Consider the following 20,942-nt stretch of genomic DNA (forward strand, 5'->3'; position numbering starts at 1 on the left):
TTAAATGGAAAGATCTAGAAATATATATTTAAAGAAAAATGCTAATCATACTTGTACTCTGCACAGAAGAGAGCAGTTAAGCTGTATTCAAATAAGATATGATTGGTGTGGTGTTGTTTTTTAAGTGGATGATATGCTGATCTTGTACCTGTTTGGCTGAGCAAACACAGAGGGCTGCTTTCTTAAACAAATCATTTGATTTAAGACTTTAGCAAACAGTATTCAGACTTTCTAGAAACGGACTCACCACTTTATGTTCAGTGTCAGTCAGTTGACTTGAATAAAGGCCGTCTGTTGGGGGCCATAGATTGATAGTATTCATCTGGGTGGATGTGCTACATCTGTGCCTCATCTTTGCTTTCATTTGTCCCATATTTTGAAAACTGACCGGGAACAGGCAGCAACGAGTGAGACGATGTTCGCTGTCACCTGTAGGAGATGAGCTGAAGAGTTGATCGTATCAGAAAAAGACACGACTAAGCTCAAAAACAATTTTTCTCATCACAGCCTGTCACCTTGAGTTGTACTGCTTTTAATGTGGAAGGTCACAATACTTGTAATTCACAAATGCAAAATCAAGAATGAAAGAGGCATGGAGCAGTGTTGAACATTGTTTTGTTGTACAGGTTGAGTGGAAACCTCCAGTGATGGAAAATTGCACCAGTTGGATGTGTTCAGACCACACTCTGCTGACAACCTACGAACGTAGTCATGTGGTTAGCTAGTTAACGATTAGCTTCCTGCTACGAAATGCTTGCCAATTATCACAAAGTTGAGCTACGACTAGGGATGGGCATATTTTAGTGATTTTTTTTTTATTATTATTTTTAATTTTAGTGATTTTTATGTCAACTAATCAAAGTTGATTAGTCGTGACATCATCATTAAACTCTCATTAATCACCAAAGCAGCTACTTGTTCCTGTTGTTTGTCACACAAGCATTTAGCTACAACCGAACCAGTCATTTTTAGTAGTCTTTCTGTCTGGTCTTTTTGCTCCTGAAGAGCAACATTTTTGTGACAGTTTATTGAGTCCTAACCATCCTTACCGTGGTAAGCTAGTCTCCTTTTGCCCCAAACAAACAGGATCTAGGTCCATGATTAGCTAACTGTCCAGGATAAGTTGTTTTTTAAGTAAAGGTTTAATTGCAGAGACATTAAAAGCTGCGTTTAAAAGCATGTAGTAGGTCTGAAATGCAATTTGTTGGGTTTTGATGAAGCTACTGTTGTTAGCTTGGCAAGCTCACCGGCATGGAACCAGTAAAGATTGCTTTTACAGCTAATCGGCACTTGATGATGCCTCAGAGTCAACAATGGGAAGGTTGCCATGAATTTCCTCTCTAATGGAAATTGATTTATTTATGAAAAGACTCGTGACGTCTTGTTCTGCTCTTTCAATGATAAATAATAAGCAGTTCTAGTTGGTACCTCGAGTTCTGTGTTATTGAACCGTCTTTCCAGACTAATTCTTCTGAAGTAGTTTAATGCCGTTTTCTGTCCAACCTTCGTGAAGTGTGCGGTAAAGCTGCAAGTTAAAGCATTATGCATGTGTGTGTGTATGTTTCATATAACTGCGGATGGATTTGTGAGACTCTCACTCTAATGACATTGCATCCTTTCTTTCCCTTACCATAGAGTCGGCTCAGACTGAGAAACCTTCAGCAGCCCTTGCCTCCCAGTCATCATCCTCTAGCTCAGGCAGCTTGAACCCCTCATCGGGGCCACCTGGATCATCGGCTTCCACTTTGCCTGTGTCCCCAGTCCTTCAGTCCCCTGCTCCTCCGCTACTACAGGACCCCACCCTACTTCGCCAGCTTCTCCCAGCACTTCAAACCGCCCTCCAGCTCAATAATGCCAGTGTGGACATGGCAAAAATCAACGAGGGTAAGAGATAATGCAGATTTAAGGTCCACTTGATACATGATGCATTCAGGTCCATCATGTCCATGGTCATTTGGAAAAGAACATACTCTCTGATGGGTTATGAAAACATGTTTCTAGCTGTTAGGGGCAGACCTGATGAAAGTCGGGTGAAAAGCAGGTGTCATTGAGGGTTGAGACGGTAGCTGTGTGGCTTAAAGATATGTGATGTGGCTTATGTAATCCAGCCTGTGGAGATGTAATAATTAACACCTTACAGCCAATAGAAGTTACTGTTGTGAGAAGATGAACAGTTTATTTTATCAGTGACTATGTATAGGATAAGCTAAGCAATAGTGTTTTCCCTATTACGACACTGTCTTTGTGAGAAATCAGAGACTGGGGATCCACGTGCTTCTGTGCTGAGGACAAGTGAATGTGATGAGCGATGTATTTGTAATTATCAAAGGACTGTTTTCCTCTCTCAAAAAGCAGAAATGAGCATATGTGTTTTCTTTTTGCTGGATTTATAAAGCTGTGCGTTTGTGTAGTTCTCTTATAAATCTCAGTCATCGCGGCAGTATACACACATGCATGAAGCTGATTTCCACCCCCATTTTTAACCATTTGCCTATCAGTACTCCACAACTAAGCAGACACAACAGTGAAAACAGTAGTAGAGAAGCACACATTTAAACAAATATAACACTGACACACAGAGAAGAAGAGAAAATAGAATCTGTTTTATTTGGTGGTTTCAGTTCATGAATCACAAACAAAGCAAACATAAACTGCCAAATAAAATGGATAAATAGATATCAGAAGCTGTCGACTCTTTAAAGGACCCTGTGGTGGTATTTAAAAAGATAAACGGTCTGTTTACAAGTGCATCAGTTCATGGAAGGGGAACACAGCAGGGCTACATGTGGAGGACATGCTGCTCGTGATTATCTGCAGCAGATGAACTCAGACGATCAGCAGGGAGGTCCCGATGTGTGGAGGGATCATTGTGAGTCAGCTGGTTTTATTCAACAAGTTTAGGAATTTAGGAAAGAAGGCCTTCCACGTACATCATGACCATATTTTATAGGAAAAAAAAACCCACTACCATTCTGATTAAGCTTTGTGTAAAATTGTTCAAAACATTGACACACACGGTCTAAAGGATGTGTGAGGTGTGCACATTCTCACAGAATGTGTCTTTATAAAGACCTGCTTGTGTGGAGAAAATGCTTGTTTTTTGTGTGAAGGTCTTATTTTTTGCATCTGGATCCTTGTCTCTCTTATGATAAATGTTCAGCATTTAAAGTGTGGATGGAAAAAACAAAGTAATGATTGGCAGGCAGTGATTTTGGAATCTGTATGTAGTGGAATCATTGTCTGTTCAGAAGTGTGGCCGATGGATCACTTCTCTGTTGGTTTTAATTTGAATCACTTGTTGAGAGATTTCCTCACAGTGCAGAGGGAATAATGCAGTGCAGGCAGAAGCTTGTTAGCATCAGCGCTTAGCATTTGTACAGAATAGTGTGTGTTTTAACTAATGTCTGCAGTAGGGCTGTCAAAGAATATTCTAAATTCGAATAGGTTTAAAAAAAAAAACAACAGACATTTGGAGGTGAAAATGAATATTCGAATGAGGAAAAACACACATCGACGCAGCCATGGCGCAGCTGTCTGCTTTGCGAGTGGGCGCCCTGCCTGACGGGGTCAGGGACGGGTCACAGGAGGAGTCACACTGTCTGGCACAGCGTCACTGCTGAAGGTTGACTTACGTGAAGGTGGCAGAAAGTTCAGAGCCCAACTCGACCACAGGCGCAGAGAAAGTGAAGTGAAGCCCTGTCTGGAAATACTTTGGTTGATTGTGGAGACTCGAGACAAAGTCGTATGCTAGCTCTGTAAGCTCCAGTTAGCTTATCATTAGACCACCAGCAACATGAGGTTACATCTTGAAACTGTGCACCCAAATGAGCATGGCATAAAACATGAAACTCCAACTAAACAGCCACGTTTCGACACATATTTTGCAGCTTCCGCCACAAGCTCTTTGTCTGCAGCATGACAAAGAGGCCTGCACACAGAAATTAATTTTGTTCACACATTTGTAAGGACAGGAGACCGATCAGTGTGGTTGATGGGACGAGCTTTAGGGAGTTCTGTCAAGAACTGGAACCGAGGTCCCGTATCCCATTCTCAGTCTTGGCCATTAGTTAATTTACTTATTTTGTGTTGGTAATATGTTGTCAGATATGCTTAAACTTAAATAAACTACCTGTACAAATAGTTATGTCTCATTGTATTAGTTTGTCCTGTTATTGATGTAATGCTGTCACCGACTGGCAGTCTGGCTGATTGAAAGCTCCCAGATGCAGCAGATGCAACGCACCCAAAATGCGTATTTATGCATATTACAACAATATATACAACACAGACATTGCAGGCAACAACTTGTATGTAATATGTAGTCTAGCAAGTATTCAAGAGCCTAACTGCCAGCACATGGGGCTCACACACAACCAGGGCTACATATTAACTGTTGTCTGCTCTCAGGCAATTAAACTTGCAGTTGTCCAATTGGGAAAGTGTGAACAAATATGATGCACTGATTTATCTTTACTTGAAAACTGTGTGAATGTTAACTACCTATGCTACTTTGCTTTGAGTTTGTACCAATTAGGACTTGTTGACTAATCAAAAGCTTGTTTTCATACGGTGAGATTTACAGTCTGGAACACGCCAGCCCAAGCTGCTGGCTTCGTTTAGGTTTAGGATGTCCTTCCAGTTTGTCGGCGAGTCAATGAAACGAAACGGAAGCAAGTTGAAAAGCAACACATTGTTTGTTTTTTGTGGAAATTATCTTTGAAATTGAAATCCTTGTTTTCCATTTCAGACAAACAGGTTTAATGAAATCAAACTTATTTTCTTATGTGGTAATTGGATCATGAAACATGTTATTTCACTTCTACAGATTTGTCATTAGTCTTGTTTATAGTCGTTTTTGCTTTCTTTGAGTCTTTGTATATTGAGCTGTTAAATCATTTTGAGTACATTTGGCACATATTCTGTCCTTTTGAGCTGTTTACATTTACTCATTTGTTGATTTATATTTTTGTTTGCCTGGACATGGGGATGATCCAATCAGGGACCATTATCTCACAAGCCTTTTTAGACTTATCTCTTCTGGTCTAACAATGTGTCTCTTTCTTTTCCCCTTTTTGTAGTTCTCACCGCTGCTGTCACACAAGCTTCATTACAGTCGATGCTCCACAAGATCCTCACTGCTGGACCATCAGCCTTCAATATCACTACTATCCTCTCTCAGGCTGCTCAACTCTCCAACCAATGTAATGAAGCTGTGTAGAAGTATTTCAGTGGCACAGCTATCTGTTTATGTGGGCAGTTTTGCTGTACTGCACTGTGCTTTTCTCTTATATTTTTGTTTTTTGTTTCTCTAGCAGCTCAGCAGTCGAATCAGTCACCAATGTCTTTAACATCAGACGCCTCATCGCCAAGATCTTATGTCTCTCCACGGATCAGCACACCGCAGACTAATGCTGGTCCTTTAAAATCCCTGCTCAGCACGCAGCCCGTCATCTCACAGCCAAAAGTAAGACACAACGTGCACTGTGCTCAGCAAGCATATAGCTGTAGATTATACAGCAGCCATCTGGGGGAATGTTGAGAGTATCCCTCGTTAGACCATTATTCCCATCAGGGGCAAGTAAAAATCAGTACAATATGTACAAATATAAAATTATTGTTGATATTTGAAACTGAGACAGTAATTTAGCTTCTTCATACGTGAGAATCCTGTTGAATCTGTCACACAGGCAACGTCTGTAACAAGGAGAGAGATTAAACTGACTGGACAAACAGATATTTCACTCAAGTTAAATGTGCATACTGGGATGTAACAGTAGATTTGTACGTTGTATTGTGAGACCTTGTGGAGCTTTGTCTCCTGTCATATCAACCAGATATTTTAAATGTAATTGGGGGTTCAAACAGGCAAGCAATCATGATCTCACTGATTTAAATAAATAAATCCTAATGGCTGTTAATGAGTCTGTTTTGTGTTGATGCAGCGTCACTAATTTGTGTTGCAGGTGAGTACACCGTCAGTGAAACAGTCATCTCATTCCCAGCCCACATCCCAGCAATCCCTCTCAAGCGATAAACTGCACAGTCACGATGCCACCACGGCCTCCCCACGCACTCTCCAACGCCAAGGGTCAGTATAAGCGCAGAATGAATTTTATTGTACAGTTAAGTGAAACAACTGGAGTGAAATAATGGGCAGATGACAGTTAAAGTCCTGATGGAATGCACCAGTTGTTAGTTCTAAAGCCTGGTGCTTTTATTGCTTCTGCCCATTCACATCACCTCCTGAATTGTGCTTTCAAACACGCTCATCTAGTGTGTGATGTTGTTGCGCCATCTGCTGGTCGCTAATGGAAAAGCGAGTCGACCATCTTTATGTAGCCATTCAGTGTGTGTGTGCCATTCAGATGTTCATTACTGAATCTGTAGATTTAAGCGTCATTCACAAAAAAGTCAGGTATTTTTTATGGGGACACCTGTGAGCACTAATGGTAACAAATATGCTTTAATGCATTCATTAGAAGGCAGTTGGCAAACAGCGAGTCACGGGTTACCTCGCAGAGAGGTTAGAAGTGTGCAGCCTGTTGCATCTGTTGATCTGACACGTCCCTGTGGCTGCTACCACTTTGTCCACTTGGAACTTCAAGAGGTTCCAGAGTGACTTGTTGTTCCTTTGCCACATATCAAACACATCAAAATGCCAAAGACCGTTGCTTTGTAGATTTTTGATGAATGACAACCAGGTGGTAAATGGTCTGCACCACCTGGTTTTAGGTTGCACAAAGTGACTTACTCTGTTTCTAAATTCTCCCATTTGCACACACTGATACAGAGCTTTATATTCTGTGTAGTGTGAGATGTGTGCAGCATTTTATAAATCCCACATAGGGCACAGTGTGAAGTCTGGCCCCTTGGCCAAAGACGCCCAACAGCCATTATTCTGGAGGAGCACAACCACTCTACCTACCAGGGTTGTCATGATCCTTTCCAAACTGATACTGATACCCAGGAAAATACTCGATAGCATTCTTGATACCGTGGAGGAATAAACGACAAATTAAGAGGCTTGCCGTGCTTTTACTGAACAGGGCTCCAGTATAACTTATTTGATTGATGTCACTTACAGTGAGCTTCACACATGTTGCGTCCTCTGTCAGAGTCAGCTATTCTTAAACGCCTTAAATGTAGGAAATGGCAGCTCCCCCTTTAACAACGTGAATGAATACACTGAATTTTTACTGTTATTTCAGTCTCGAGTCGTACCTTTTAAATTCCTCCAGCAAACCTGCTTTATTTACCCAGGATGGAAATAGCATTTGGCTTATTCCCGATTCCCCTAAAATCCACTATCTTTTCCTCTCATTTATGACGATGGGATCATTCCCACAGTCGACCAGATCCCTGCACATTGTCCATGACTGAATCTCCCCTCCTCAGTTGTCTGAGTATTTCTGCAGATGACAGGACTTAGAGTTGGAAGAAAGTCACACACAGAGAGTTCAGTTCCATGTGGCTTTCCTGTGCTGCTCCTCACCTTCTCAGACACAACCCTTCAGTCTCACAAACTGAGGTGGACAACAGTCCAGGCAGTTGTGGAGGCACTCGTCTGCATTTGGAAAAATGAACCCTTCGGTGAAAGAACTGAGCGAAGCGAGAGGGGATCGCGTGACAGTGGGCTGCTAACTGAACAGATGCAGGTAGATGATGATCAGTGCAGCCTAAATTGTTCCTGGTATTGTCATGAAGAGATGGGCTCTTCAGTCTCTAACACTTAACATAGATTCTGGCTCCATCCTGAAACAACCGAAACAATGTTGAGTTATTTTATGCTAGCAGCCAGCTCAGTGTTTAGCATCAAGTAGTGATCACGGTGTCCACGGTGGAGCTGTATGAAGTTGTCAACCGCATGAGGCAAAGACTGCCGTTATCAATATGGTTACAAATGAGTATCTAGATGCCAGTATTTAGTATCCGTTAGTATCTGAGTATGGTTTCTTTTTTGACTAGCCCGCTCCTCTCAGCACCTAGTCATGGCTGCCTGTAGCTCAGTGCCGTGCTTCCTAACAAAGGCATGTTACTGAAGTTTCCCTGACCTTTCTTAAATTCAGCAGTCAGCGGAGTCCCTCCCCCGGTCCCAACCATGTCGCCTCCAGCAGCAGCAGCAGCAACACCCCCAGCTCTGCCTCCGCTCCTCCGACGGCCTCGGCAGCCCGACCCTCCTGCTCTTTCACCCCCACACTCGCCGCGCACTTCAATGAGAACCTTATCAAACATGTGCAGGGATGGCCCGCCGAACACGCAGAGAAACAGGTCAGTACCACGAGCGCCTCGCCAAATAGAGTTCCTACCAACAGCTGCTTATTCGCTGCAGCATGGTCTGAACGGAGATTTTGTTTGAAATCTCTCAAAGGCGTCAAGACTGCGTGAAGAGGCTCACACCATGGGCAGTATCTGCATGTCTGAGAACTGCACCGAGCTAAAAAATCTGCGGTCTTTGGTCAGAGTCTGTGAAATACAAGCAACACTGCGCGAGCAGAGGTACCAACACCCTTTTATTCCCGGAGTTTGCCTTTTGTCTGTGTTTTAGACTTTCTTGCCAGTAATTCTTTAATTTTTCTTTCTTTTTCTTTCTTTCAGGATATTGTTTTTGAGACAGCAAATCAAAGAACTTGAAAAGTTGAAGAATCAGAATTCCTTCATGGTTTGAGAACTTCAGGTTGCGAGTCGGAGTGGGCGTTGAGAGGGAAAGAGGTGGCGGGGGGGACCCATTGCACAGAGGTGGAATCTGGAAAGAGAGCGGTTGTTCAGTTCCTCTTGGACCCGGTCCTAACAAATACACACACACACACACACACACACACACACAGGTTGAAGTCAGGTTGGCTTTGGATCGGCGGACTGGGGGCACTCGAGAGGGAGAAATGAGGAGCTGTCGGTTTAGGAGGGGTAGGGGTGCATTTACAAGACTCTGTTCTGTAAACACTCATGGTGGGGAAGAAAATGTAGATTTCTTGTAGATGTTATTATCTATGTTGTAAATATGTTTTGTAGATTGAAGCCATGGAAAGCCATGCCTATCAAAGCTTTTGACATCCAGATTAATCAATGCCTAGGCGGCTACAGTCATTAGCTAGCCTGTCCTTCATGTTAACTCATCTGCAGACTTAAAGCTTAATTTGTCAATTCATAGATCATTGAACCATTGCGTCTGTGTGTTCATGTGACCTGCATGTAACCGGAGGAGGATGTGTGAAGCTGTTTATTTACACACACCCCCCATAATGCAGAACACACTGGTGTCAGTGTAGTTTGTGCTTCTCTTCAAATCTTGGTAAACTGATCATCTTGTCTAGATTCTCTTCCCTCCACCCTCTCAAAGTGAACTGTAACATGTGCACAGGCTCGGCAAACACCCCCCTCTGTGCAGATCTGTCATAACTGCTCACAATGGTTCAGTGATCTGTTTGCTGGTGGCCCTGCATTACCCATTCTGGAGGGGTGGGGTGGGGGGGATACAGTGCCTGGTGGTTGGTGGAGTGAGTGTTAATAAAATTATGAAGAACATGGGGTGTGATGGCGTGCTGCTTTGGACCATTCCCACTACCCCCCCTGGCCTGAGCCCGGCCCTCATTTGAGAGATCCCACCCTCTGTGGGCTTTTTGTGTTTGTCTTCCCTTTTTCTTCCACTTTTTCCCTCCTTGACTTTTCAAGCTGAGGCGGTACCTTTGTTTCATTCCTTTGTACAAACACTAAAAATAACTGGAGTGTTAAGAGAGACGCAGTATAAAAAAAGGTTTTATTTATTAGAGACAAACCGGTCATCGTCAGTGATGATCGACTCATTCTCATCAGTATAGGACCGGCGGTAAAGCTACAGCAGGTCGGGTGTCGGCGGGTGTATGTGGAGCAACCTCCTCAGTTGGCGCAGGGCAAGAAGGGGTCAAAGTTCAAATGTGAAATGTATGTATTGTAATAAACATGTTAAACTAAAGCGAGCACTGGTTATTTTATTGGAGTGTTAGAGGTTTGGTTTCTATGCTAGTGCCTTGTTGAAAGTCTTAACCTGCACTTACCTGCAGGCTCCACGTTTCTTTGATTCCGTCTGAACTTCAACAAGCACGTCACTCATGGTCGTTGGCGCACAGCCCATCTGTTGTTTCCCACTGTTGAACAGCAGGGTCATCAGCTGCAAAAGCCTGTTCACCCCTTCCCCAAATCATTCTATCTACTGAACTGAAGTAATTCAGTAAAGTGACCACATCATTGCTTTGTATATTGGTTCCTGAAGTATATTGACAAATGAAATAAAATATGCCTCTCCAGGGCACTGTTGTTCTTGCATTTTTGATTGTGCCTTGAAGCTCTTGATTCCTGTCTTGTGAAACTCGTTTGGGGTGGTAGTAACAGATGAAATAAAATAAAAAGTCCCGGTTGTTAATTGAACATACACTACTCACGGACAGTTGGAAAAAGGTGAAATTTCAGGCTGAACGTAAAATGCATTCTAACCTTTACAGGTGAACTTAATGTGACCTGTAAACCTTTAAATGAACTGTTCGATGTTTCAGTTCTTTCACCCAAAAGCTAAATATCCCTAACTTTTTGTGAGTGAGTATGAGATTATGGCAAACCGTACCACTGATAACTCTCCCAGTTACTTTTAAACTAATTCATGTGCAGCTCCACGTGCTTTAAAGTGAAGCTGTTCCAACACTGACCCCTGCTGGTGCTTCATATTTACTGCACAGCGTCCTCTGACGTCACGTCAAAGAGATGTTTTCCTTCTTTTTCTCCTTTGTTGGAAAAAATGGAGGCAACAGGTTTTTTTTTTAACTTTGGGACTCGTCTCAAATCAAATGTTGTCATCACTGGGAACAGAATGCATGTACATTGACTTATTTTCAGTTAACTCGTTCAAAAAGCTTGGATGGAAAGCTGACAAAAGAGAAGTTAGAATGTTCGCCATTTCCCTTACCAGTTTGTGTGTTTCCTTCTGTATTTGGATATCTTGTGTTGGTAAGTGGCACACACACAGAAAGTGATTCAGTGCGACCGATTTTGTTTTGAATTATTTAATAACCCCATTTATTGTTGAGCATCATATCCTGTAATCATAACCATTAGTGTCTAAGCTTACAGATGGGTTGTACTATAGCCCGACGGTGATGAAACAATTACCCAGCCCTCGTTTCTTAAAGTTAAATTGGCTGTAAAAAGGGCTGTCTGAGTCGGAGGATGCAGTAGCAAACCTTTACATAAATCACCAAATTCAATTGTGTCAACAACAAAATAGTTTTGAAAAAAAATCAAAAGATGCATTTGCTAAAGGAAATTTATCAAAGTGTGAGCACAAAGCAACTGTTTTAACAGGCTATGGGCTTTTAGAGGAGGGTGCAGTCTTAATATGAACTTTGATTTCCTTCCCAAACACCAGAATGAGAGGATTCGATGTGGCAGAGTCCAGATGTTACTCCAACGTAAGTTAATAACATGTATATTTCTTGAGATACAGTGATCATTTCAGCCTGAAAAAGTACACACATCGTGCAGTTATTCTCACAAAATCAGAAAAGAAAAGAAAAAAAGTACAGTTGAGTAAGCTCTTGATCCAAATGAACTGTATCTTAACCCAGAGTTGTGTTGCTTCTTACACAAATACCAGTTTCACCTTCCGGTTGAAAGCATCCCGGAGATGAAGTCCTTTTAGTTTTAAACTAAACTAAACTTTAAACATGACGGTGACCCCGAACTGCTTAATCTGTTCACCAGGCTGTACTTTAGGAAACACTACTTTCTTTATCACTTCGAGAGGAGCTACGACGTGTCTGAAGCGGTCTCGTAGGGCTTCCTGTCATATCTGAAAGGAAAACAAAAACAGCATTGAATCCTGCTTATTCAAACACAAGGCTGTAAAAGTGTAAACGGCATCAGAGCAGCAGAGGTTTATGATCAAGCACAGGTTATCTACGGGCCTTCTCTGTGAAAATGAGAGAAAACAATGTGGCTGAATTTGCTCTTAAATAAAGATGAAGGAGGATGCAATTAGTTTCCTCTCTCAGTGTAATCCTGAAAAAGGAAAACTCTCCCTGATTACTTGAGAATGCAGAGCCTTTAACCCAATCTGGAACATCAAAGCAGCTGCAGGCCCTGCATATGTACACAGAAGTCGCTCAGATGCACTGAATATTTGCTCCATTAAGTTGACGAGAGAATCACGGAGGCTGGAGTCAGCCTGCCTGTCTCTGCTCCTTCACTGACATTGATATGGCTCACATCAAAGGGAGGAAGAGGAAGCACAAGAGGAGGACTGGGGGGGAAGCCTGTCTGCCCCGCTTGGCAGCTTTCAGGGACTCTCAGGTTTAGATCGTCAAAGCTCCCCTCCTACCATCTCAGCAGCAACCAAGCAGTCGTTGCCACAACCGCAGGGGGTCTTTTGTTAAGCAAAGTCTGTCTCGTCTGTAACAGGTCACACCTACCAGTGTCTCCTAATGTGTGAAAGCAGACAACATGGAGGGTGTGATTATGCCCAAAGAAAGGGCCACTCATCAAGTATGTCGCACGAGCCCCCGCCCCACCGTGCTGAAGCTTGTTCTCTCAGCAGGAAAAGACACACTTGGTTTTCCTGCAGGAGGCTTTTAAGCTGTGTTTCCCTCACGCATCAAGTTTTCATATGACAAGGGTGTCCTTACTTAGCTTGTGAAATCCATGACAATGATCCCAAGAACAATGTTCAACATACACAAATATTTATCAAATCTTTATCAAATCCAAACCAGCAGTTAAGTTTGTTCTTGTAATGGCCTCTGCAGCTTTGATCCCACTGAGCAGCTCCTATGCTTTGGAAACCTCCTTTACTCTCTTGCTCAGCTGAATCTCCTACATATCAAAATATCAGGTCAAAAGCCACAGAATATTTTGATGGGATTTAGGGAGGAGAGGGGTCATTGTAAGCTTTGACCACTAGATGGTAATCTTTAGCTATCAACACATACAGACGTGCTTTAAGCGCTCGCTGCGCTTCTCGCAGTCCATTAAAGGAAATAATAAAAGTGAAAGTGACAATATAAACACATGGTGTCTGATGCAGACGAGCTGATCGTTTGATGGTAAAATTAGCCTGATGGAGCTCGCAGACAGTGACGCACAGTATCGGGACAATCAGAGCTATCCCAACAGCTGCTTTCCAAAAAGCCTGACAATGAGGTGATCCAGCATTTTGCAGCACAGTCTCTGCTTAGGTAAGCGAAGGAACACCAGCCGTGGACTGGCGCCTCTGTGGAATTGCACATAATTGTGGTAATTGCAGTGTAGTCTCCTACACTCCCTGAAGCAGGATCCTCATCCTGTTGTCTTTGGGCTGTAATAAAGTCCTACTTATGTTTAATTTCTCAGACATGGAGCTCTGGGCTTGCAGACTGGACCTTCCCCCATGACCTCCAATCCCAGCCGGGGGATGCACCTATGTTTTGCATTGCCGGCCCAGTGCGTGCGTTTGCGTGTGTCGCCTCGGTGGCGCCATGGGCGTCTTTGGATAGCTAATTTCTTCTGAGAAGCCGTCCACTCCTCCTCGCAGCAGCAGTCTGGTAGCCTGGATGCAGGCGTCAGCAGCACGGCGTCAACTTGGCTGGCAGAACTTCCCCTGCAGGTAACTGCTGCTGCTGGGCAAACGGATGTTGCAGTTACGTAAACAAGCCGTTAATTTATTTCAAACATACATTTAATTCAAACATGGAGAGGCGTCAGCGCCCTGGGATGCATGGTCTTTGGAGATTTCATAAAACTTGTATTTCTTCACGTTTGGTGTAAATACATGTTTATTGGCTATATGTAAATAAAGCTGCAAACTACACAGCTGTTTGAACACATGATCAAATACTGCTGATCACGTTCATAAGGTTAAGTTTAAGTTAATGTCCAGCTTCTACAGCATGGTTGTCAGGCAGCGCTATAAAATAAATGTGTATGTTAGTTGTTAACCTGCTGCAGCGTCCGGACTTGTAACGACATCTGGTTCATGGTATTATGGAAATGATGAACTCTTTGAGTTATAGGACTGGCTTGATCGAGACAGGAAGTGGCGACCAGAAAAAGACTGAAATTTGGATAATTTCGATTGGATTTGACGTAGAAAATAAAAGTTTTAAATTCGTTAGTAGTTGGCGATTAAGTTCTGACACAATGATGCGCGTAATAACTGAAACATTTAGAGAACAGAGCTTAATTTTATATTTTCAAATAGAACTGCCTATATACACGTATTGTGAATAAGTAATGTACATATATTACATTTATATGTATATTTATATTTATTCCACTTTCAGGTGTTTTTAAATCCTCTACCCTTGCATTTATCTGTCCTGTGGAGTAACATCATAGACAACGCTGACATTTTGAAAGAAACTACCGGATGTTTGAGCAAATCTACCAACTTCTCCTTTGGTGGTCATCCAATCAGATAAGAGTAGGCGGAGCTCTGCCATAACTCGGTTATTTCATCTGTTAAATCGTGCCTGTCCAAAGTTTGTGAGCAGTTTTGGCCTCTGTGAAGTTGCTCGGTTTTTTTCTTTCCGCTGTTCCCCCTCAGGAATACAAACGGATGCTACAGCGCGACCGCACGCATAGAGGTAGAGGAGGACCGTCGGCGATAACTTAAAATCATATTCGTTTTTTTACAAGGAGTATATTCGCACGCCCCTCTTTTCTTCTTCTTCTTCTTTTGGGCCTGAAGAACACTGTTTTACGTGCCTCGGTAATGTCGGACCGTCTTTTAAAACACGTCTGCTGACTTATCCGTCTCCATGCGGGAGAGGAGGCATTTCGGAGTGATATCCCTGTCAGCCGTGCGAGCTGTCGTATTTCAGAGCAGGAATGCCTCGTTTTTCATCGTAGCTCCATGAAAACCTTCTTCTCTCGCGATTTTCTGGTCGGCGCTCTCCGCTGCTCATGCTACTGGATATAAGACCTTTTCTCGTGCCGTCATTTGGTGTAAATGGATCGCCAGTCAAGTTTAATTTCCATCTGGCTACAACTGGAACTGTGTGCCATGGCCGTTCTTCTGACTAAAGGTACGTTTAGACTTTGCTCCGCTGACGGGACATATTTGTTAGCTTCTCTGAATCGGGGTGGGGGGGTGTTTGGAAGTGACAAAACATAAACCCGAGTCGGGACTTCTCAGACTTTCGAGCCTCGGGAGTCGCGCGCTGGTGTTTCTGCGGACGTCACCTCGAGACATGAACGTCTCATCTAGTTGTAAAAGCGGATTTGGTTCATTTAACTTGTCTGAACTACACGGGACGGCTGTGATATATTTCCTTTTCCCAAACCAAATAATTACAAAATTAGCAAAAAAACAAAAATAACCCTCCGACAAAGATTTAGTCAGCTGTGTTTTTCTTTGAGTAACCGTGCTGTTTGAAGCATAAATCGTATTTCTCTGCAGTGACTCCTGCATTGCAACTGTTTCTCTTTAATATCTTTATTTTTGTTTATTTATTTTTAATAAAAAAACGTGTTTTGAAGCTAACATTCGTACCAGCCTGAGCAGGGCTGTAAAGCCCCGGTGCTCGGCCTGTGTCGTCCTCACCCCCTCCCCCTCTCCAGCCCTCTAGCCCACAAAGGGGCCTCTCCTTTCTAATGAAATATTCTCCAAATGACCTGCCTGAGCCCTGCTGCTCCAATCATTCACAGGGAAAACACTGATCTGATGAATGCGGCCCTGCACTGCAATCTGGCACATTCACATTGAAACTACTACGATTTTCAACAAGCTTTAACTGCAGGAACAGTAACAGTAACTCGTGGAATCGCAAAGAAAGACTCAGAGTTGTTGGTTTCTTTCGTTTTTAAGTAGTTTTGTCACTAGAACCAACAGAAATCTGACATAATCTTCTAACTGTATAGATAAACATTCAGATCTATTGTCCTGTAAAGGTGTCACAGTGGCCTCCACAGGAAAAGAAGACCAGTATAAGTTAGCTAAAGCTCCTGAGATGTGTCCTAAGCAGACATGTTTGGGGAAAAAGGAGGCTGTTGAGGATGTAATGAGTGGGAAGCAGGCTGTTGTAATGATAAGATTGCTGGAAGCTCTTTCGATGGGACCTCAGAGCGTCCAGCCACCCCCTCCCACCACACCCCTGTCCTCGACAGCCCTGACCACAAGTAAGTCTTTGCATGCAAGCTGGGGAAGAGAAGATTCTGCACGGCGCCCCCACCCCTCTTGTTACAAGTTTCTAATTGGGTTGAAAGAAATTGACATTGGCAAACGACCACTAATTATAAGCTTCGGAGTTCCCATACTACAATGCAGACAAAAATAAGCTTTTACTCCAGAGCTCTGATGCTGTAGTTGGTGCAGAAAAAACAGAATATCGGATTATGTCTTAGAAGTAACCTTCTCGAGCTGGATCATACCATTATTTTGATATAGGTGACCCAGTGAAACCCCACATTATTACTTGAAGGCCTGTATACCCCAGTCAGACTTATTGTTAGCAATGTAAAGGCTAAATTCTGTTTTTTTTTTTCCTAAGGCGGTAGGAACACTTCTGTTGTTAACGTCTTTTCTAACCGAGCCCTTTTCCCCTTCTCCAGGAGAAATAAGGTGTTATTGTGATGCGCCGCATTGCGTGGCCACTGGATACATGTGCAAGTCCGAACTGAACGCCTGCTTTACCAAGGTCCTGGACCCACACAATGCAAACTCTCCCCTCACCCACGGATGTTTAGACCCCATTGCCAATGCTGCAGACATCTGCAGCAGCAGCAGCAGACAAAGGGCGGCAGACGTCCTGACTGGGGCCCTGACACTGGAGTGCTGCCACGATGACATGTGCAACTACAGAGGCCTGCATGACGTGGCGCACACCAGGGACTCAACAGGTAAAGACAACATCCATCACAGCTGAACTACTTTCTTTTCTCTGAAAATGTATTGGGATTAGATTTCTATGGATTTTACAAAGATCTTCGCCAGACTTTTAAATGATTGGAATCTCTGGAGGGATTTTGATTCCTCCTCAGCAAATACTCAGTGTTTTCCTCTTTTCTGTTACGGCTTATGGACTTATAGGACACCCTTTGTGCTTTTTTTCTGTTTTACAGCCAAACTGGCTTTCAATTGAATTCTTAATGGGCTCCAGCTTTGCGGAAGCCAGGGAGGAGCTAGTTTACCTTTTAAACACTTGGAAAGATATCAGAAATATTCTTTTCGTATTTTTTAGTGTGTACCATTTAATTTCTACCCCGAGGAAGAATGTGCCACATAGAACGAATGCCGTGTCTGCTCACTGGCCGAAAATATCACTTTTTTGAGTAATGGAAAGGTCAGCTGAAAGATAGTGGAGGAGCAGCTCTTCTGAGAATTTTTTCTGTTACGACCCTAAGCAAAGCAGACTCCAGTTTATTAGCTCAAATTAATATCTGGCTCTTAGTTGGGACAAGTTGACAGTTGTTTTTGCCTCTGCTTGCCTCCTACCTTCTCTCTCATTTGTTGCATTTCCCTCTCTGTGGTTCCTTTGCTGGCATTAGCTTCTCACGAAAAAGCAAACAGATAATTGTTTGGTTTCTCGTCATGCACATAACTGTGTATATAACTGCCACAAGGAAGCCAGCCCGCATTAACTGGATTCTGTAATTGTTTTGTGTAGATGGCCGTTACCAGCCCGAGAGCAACAACCGGAATCTGGTGACCCGGGTTCAGGAGCTGGCGTCAGCCAAGGAGGTGTGGTTCAGGGCAGCTGTGATCGCCGTGCCCATCGCTGGCGGCCTCATTCTGGTGCTGCTCATCATGCTGGCGCTGCGAATGCTGCGCAGTGAAAACAAGCGGCTGCAGGACCAGCGACAACAGATGCTGTCGCGGCTCCACTACAGCTTCCATGGCCACCACACCAAGAAAGGCCACCTGGCCAAGCTGGACCTTGAGTGCATGGTGCCTGTAACGGGCCACGAGAACTGCTGCCTGACCTGCGACAAGATGAGGCAGGCCGACCTGGGCGGGGACAAGATCCTGTCTCTGGTGCACTGGGGGATGTACAGTGGCCACGGCAAGCTGGAGTTTGTATGACTTCCTGTGGGAATTACGTGTCATCTCTCCACAAACGGCCTCTTGACTGTTGGCTTTAGCTTTTCTTTTTTTTTCTCTTCAGAAAGTCTTTTTTGTTTCCATTTTTCATCCATTTGACTGTTGGTTTGTGTTTTTGTTTTATTCTTATTTTTCTAACCAGTGGTGAAGCGATACGAGACTGATCTCATGCCGTGTGGTTTTTGCTGGAGGAGCACTTTACTTGAAAATGAAAGGCTGATCTGTTTTGTATTTAACTTGAGGGGGCAGGAGGTGGAATGGGAGCGTCATCGCTGCTCCTGTGGATCCTAAACTAAAGTGCTGAAGGATTCCGAATTTGACTTATTTGCACATTTGTGAAAAACAAAAGTTAACATTTACTTAAGGTTTTACACTGACCAGGGTACAGAAAAAGAAAAAGGACTCGTCTGAGGAGTGAAAAATCCAGTGTTTTAACTGTATGTGTGCACACTCCTCTGTGTACTTTTCATGATTTAAGCTTATTGTAAAAATTCTAAATATATCTATATATTTTTGTCTGATAAAAGTGGCGCGCGTGTGTTTGTTTCTGTGTGTGTGTGCGAGTACATCTGAGTGAATGTATTCAACCTGGGTGAACACACTCACATGAATATATTTATAGCGGTGAGTGGATTCCATTCAGTTGTGATCAGGATGATCAACATATCTCTGCGATCAGACTAAAAGCTTGATTGTGTGTGAAAGACAAAAAACTTCCATTAAAAGTGATTTCTTTTTTCTTTCTTTCTGAATTTATTTGAGGATTCACTTTTTAAGTGTATAATTTACTTTAAATCCACACTGCAGCGGGCTCGTGCCGTGTGTGTCTGTCTGAAAATGAGTTTTTAAAGACATAAAAACCAGAAAACATTGTTGGATGGTAGAGGAATACTAACTAAAGTCTGTTTTAAAGGGATGGGTCGCTTGCTTGATAAAATTGCCTCTGAGCATTATGTCTCCTTCATACTGGATTACAGCTTATTATTTCTGATTATAATGATTATTTTTAATGAAGGCTGACATTTTAAAAATGTATTTTTTAACCTGAAAAACTCCTTGTAACTACTTTTGACAGATAAATCAGTTTAGTAAAGAACCTTTAGTAAAGTTTTCCTCAAAAATGCTAATTCAGAAAGTGTTACGTTGCAAGAAGATGCAAACATTTAAAAGCAGCTCAGTTGGAGTTCTTGCTTGGTCTGGATTTCCACTCGCATGTGGCGAAGGGGCCACACATGACTGGAACAAACCGCTGTGCTATGTTCCTGCTTGCAAAATGTGGCTCCAAACAGAAAGAAGCCCGACGCTGACGGCTTGTTTGGAGTTTGAGGTCAGGTCTCTGTTGTGCTAGTTCATCCAGAGTTTCTAAACTCCTGAATACTACCTTTCTTGGGAGTCCAAATGTGGCAGCGCTCGTGACAGAAGCTACAACAGTTGCTATATTATGTTGATGTGCGTCACACAAATAATTATTGGAGGGTAGACTGGGTTGAAGAGTTCACACCCCACACTCTCAGTGGTTACCATGGCAATCACAAGTAATACACCCTGTAAGTGTTTTTCGAAGTAGACGTTCATTTTGCTGAAGAGTGCATGTGTCTGGGCAGAGCACTGACCCTTGTTTCTTTCCATTAGGAGGATAGGAAAACACTATTAGCAGCTAACCACTTAATGGCAGCTTGCATTAGCAAGTTTCAGCTCATGCTCAAGGCCTCCCCCAGGACTGTTATCCTTGTAATAATAACAATGTCCTAATGTGACTCCTGTTTTCTTTAGGCTAATTCCACTTTGTTGGCTCACCCATGGGTGTTCTGTGGCTATAGATAGGTGAGGAAAGATCAGCCTAAAAGTCCTTACTCTGGCTATACAATTCAGACTATCGCACAAATTACACACACAGGGATGGAAAGCTGTTCCTGTCAGGACGTTGCACTGATTTCTGTTCATTTGAATGAACAGTTTAACACAAACTGCATCCCATACCTTAACCACAACCAGTGCTGACCTGGAGCCAAATGTTTGTCTCAACAAGATGGGGGGTGTGGTCCCCGTGGGGATTACTGATCCCAACGAGGTCGATGTTTAAACATAAAAAGGAGCGCATGCACCACACCAGCCATCACAGCTCAACCCCTGCACACTATTTAGCATGTAAAGTTAATGATGTGGCTAACCGGCCTTAAAACAAAAAAAAACAAAAAACTCAAACGCCGCCATCAGTCTGCCATTTTCACTGTTTTTTATTTCCAGTCGAAATAACTGCATCTTTTCTCTCGTACCTCACCATCACCCCCTGAATGGATTTCAAACTCGGGTGGGCCACATTCCTGCAGCTGGGTTAAGAGCACGCCATGAGATCTGTGTTTCTCCCCCCCCTAAGCTCACAGTGATGGAGTAATGGTCCCTGGAAAGCCTTGTGCCCACTGTGGGAACAGCAGCATGTGTAATAATATATGAAGTGTAAACACACATGGAACTTGTTAACACCTGAGCATGGTGAATGATGCACACCTCGCAGGGTAGTACCATGTTTTTGTTTAACCTTTACGTGTTTTCTCCTCTCTCGCAAGCTCCGCTGCTATGTTTCCCGTGTGGGTAAAAATAAAACTCTAATCAAAGATTAGTTTAAGTCACTCATGAAATTAAAAAAGGAAAACTGGCTGGCTTTAGTTACTAGTTTTGGCAGATTTCTGCAGATTAGTAATGTTACGCTTACCTGGATTGAAACCAAGTGGCAACCTCCGAGGCAGAAACACAGAAGAGACAAAAAGTGCAGTTCTATGAATGACCAAATGAGGCTGACTTGAAATTAAGGCGGCTTCTGTGAAAAGCCCGGTGTGAAGTAGCTGCAGTTTAAATCATACGCTGATACTTGAAGGATGTTTACAGTTTCCTAACCACAAACAAA

General features: G+C 43.1%; 2 protein-coding genes across 4 annotated transcripts in view; both read left to right on the forward strand.

The window, feature by feature from the left end:
- The window catches only part of waca (WW domain containing adaptor with coiled-coil a), a 33,632-nt gene extending 23,333 nt beyond the window's left edge, over positions 1–10,299 (forward strand). Inside the window, exons 7-13 of one of the 3 annotated variants that reach the window (XM_072378131.1) lie at positions 1,636–1,884; positions 5,079–5,201; positions 5,313–5,464; positions 5,964–6,088; positions 8,067–8,268; positions 8,369–8,496; positions 8,596–10,299. In XM_072378131.1, coding sequence (XP_072234232.1) covers positions 1,636–1,884; positions 5,079–5,201; positions 5,313–5,464; positions 5,964–6,088; positions 8,067–8,268; positions 8,369–8,496; positions 8,596–8,665 — 1,049 coding nt within the window. In that variant the 3' untranslated portion in view covers positions 8,666–10,299. The remainder of the gene's footprint in view (positions 1–1,635; positions 1,885–5,078; positions 5,202–5,312; positions 5,465–5,963; positions 6,089–8,066; positions 8,269–8,368; positions 8,497–8,595) is intronic. The other 2 variants (XM_072378133.1, XM_072378132.1) reach the window with 2 other exon arrangements.
- Positions 10,300–14,463: 4,164 nt separating this feature from the next.
- On the forward strand, positions 14,464–18,436 carry bambia (BMP and activin membrane-bound inhibitor (Xenopus laevis) homolog a). The gene is made up of 3 exons (XM_072378563.1): positions 14,464–15,023; positions 16,549–16,836; positions 17,604–18,436. The coding sequence occupies exons 1-3, from the start codon at positions 14,948–14,950 to the stop codon at positions 18,017–18,019; spliced, it is 780 nt and encodes a 259-aa protein (XP_072234664.1). The 5' UTR covers positions 14,464–14,947; the 3' UTR covers positions 18,020–18,436.
- Positions 18,437–20,942: the final 2,506 nt, after the last annotated feature.

This window comes from Leuresthes tenuis, unplaced genomic scaffold (genome assembly GCF_036924035.1).
Source record: "Leuresthes tenuis unplaced genomic scaffold, fLeuTen1.0.hap1 SCAF_24, whole genome shotgun sequence".
NCBI classification, from domain to species: Eukaryota; Metazoa; Chordata; class Actinopteri; order Atheriniformes; family Atherinopsidae; genus Leuresthes; species Leuresthes tenuis.

What these genes read in the sequence shown, in the direction of transcription:
- bambia (XM_072378563.1), top strand. Translation starts at nt 14,948, where the DNA reads ATGGATCGCCAGTCAAGTTTAATTTCCATCTGGCTACAACTGGAACTG. An exon ending in GGCCGTTCTTCTGACTAAAG is followed by an intron (nt 15,024 to 16,548) that starts GTACGTTTAGAC and finishes CCCCTTCTCCAG; the next exon opens with GAGAAATAAGGTGTTATTGT. An exon ending in GCACACCAGGGACTCAACAG is followed by an intron (nt 16,837 to 17,603) that starts GTAAAGACAACA and finishes TGTTTTGTGTAG; the next exon opens with ATGGCCGTTACCAGCCCGAG.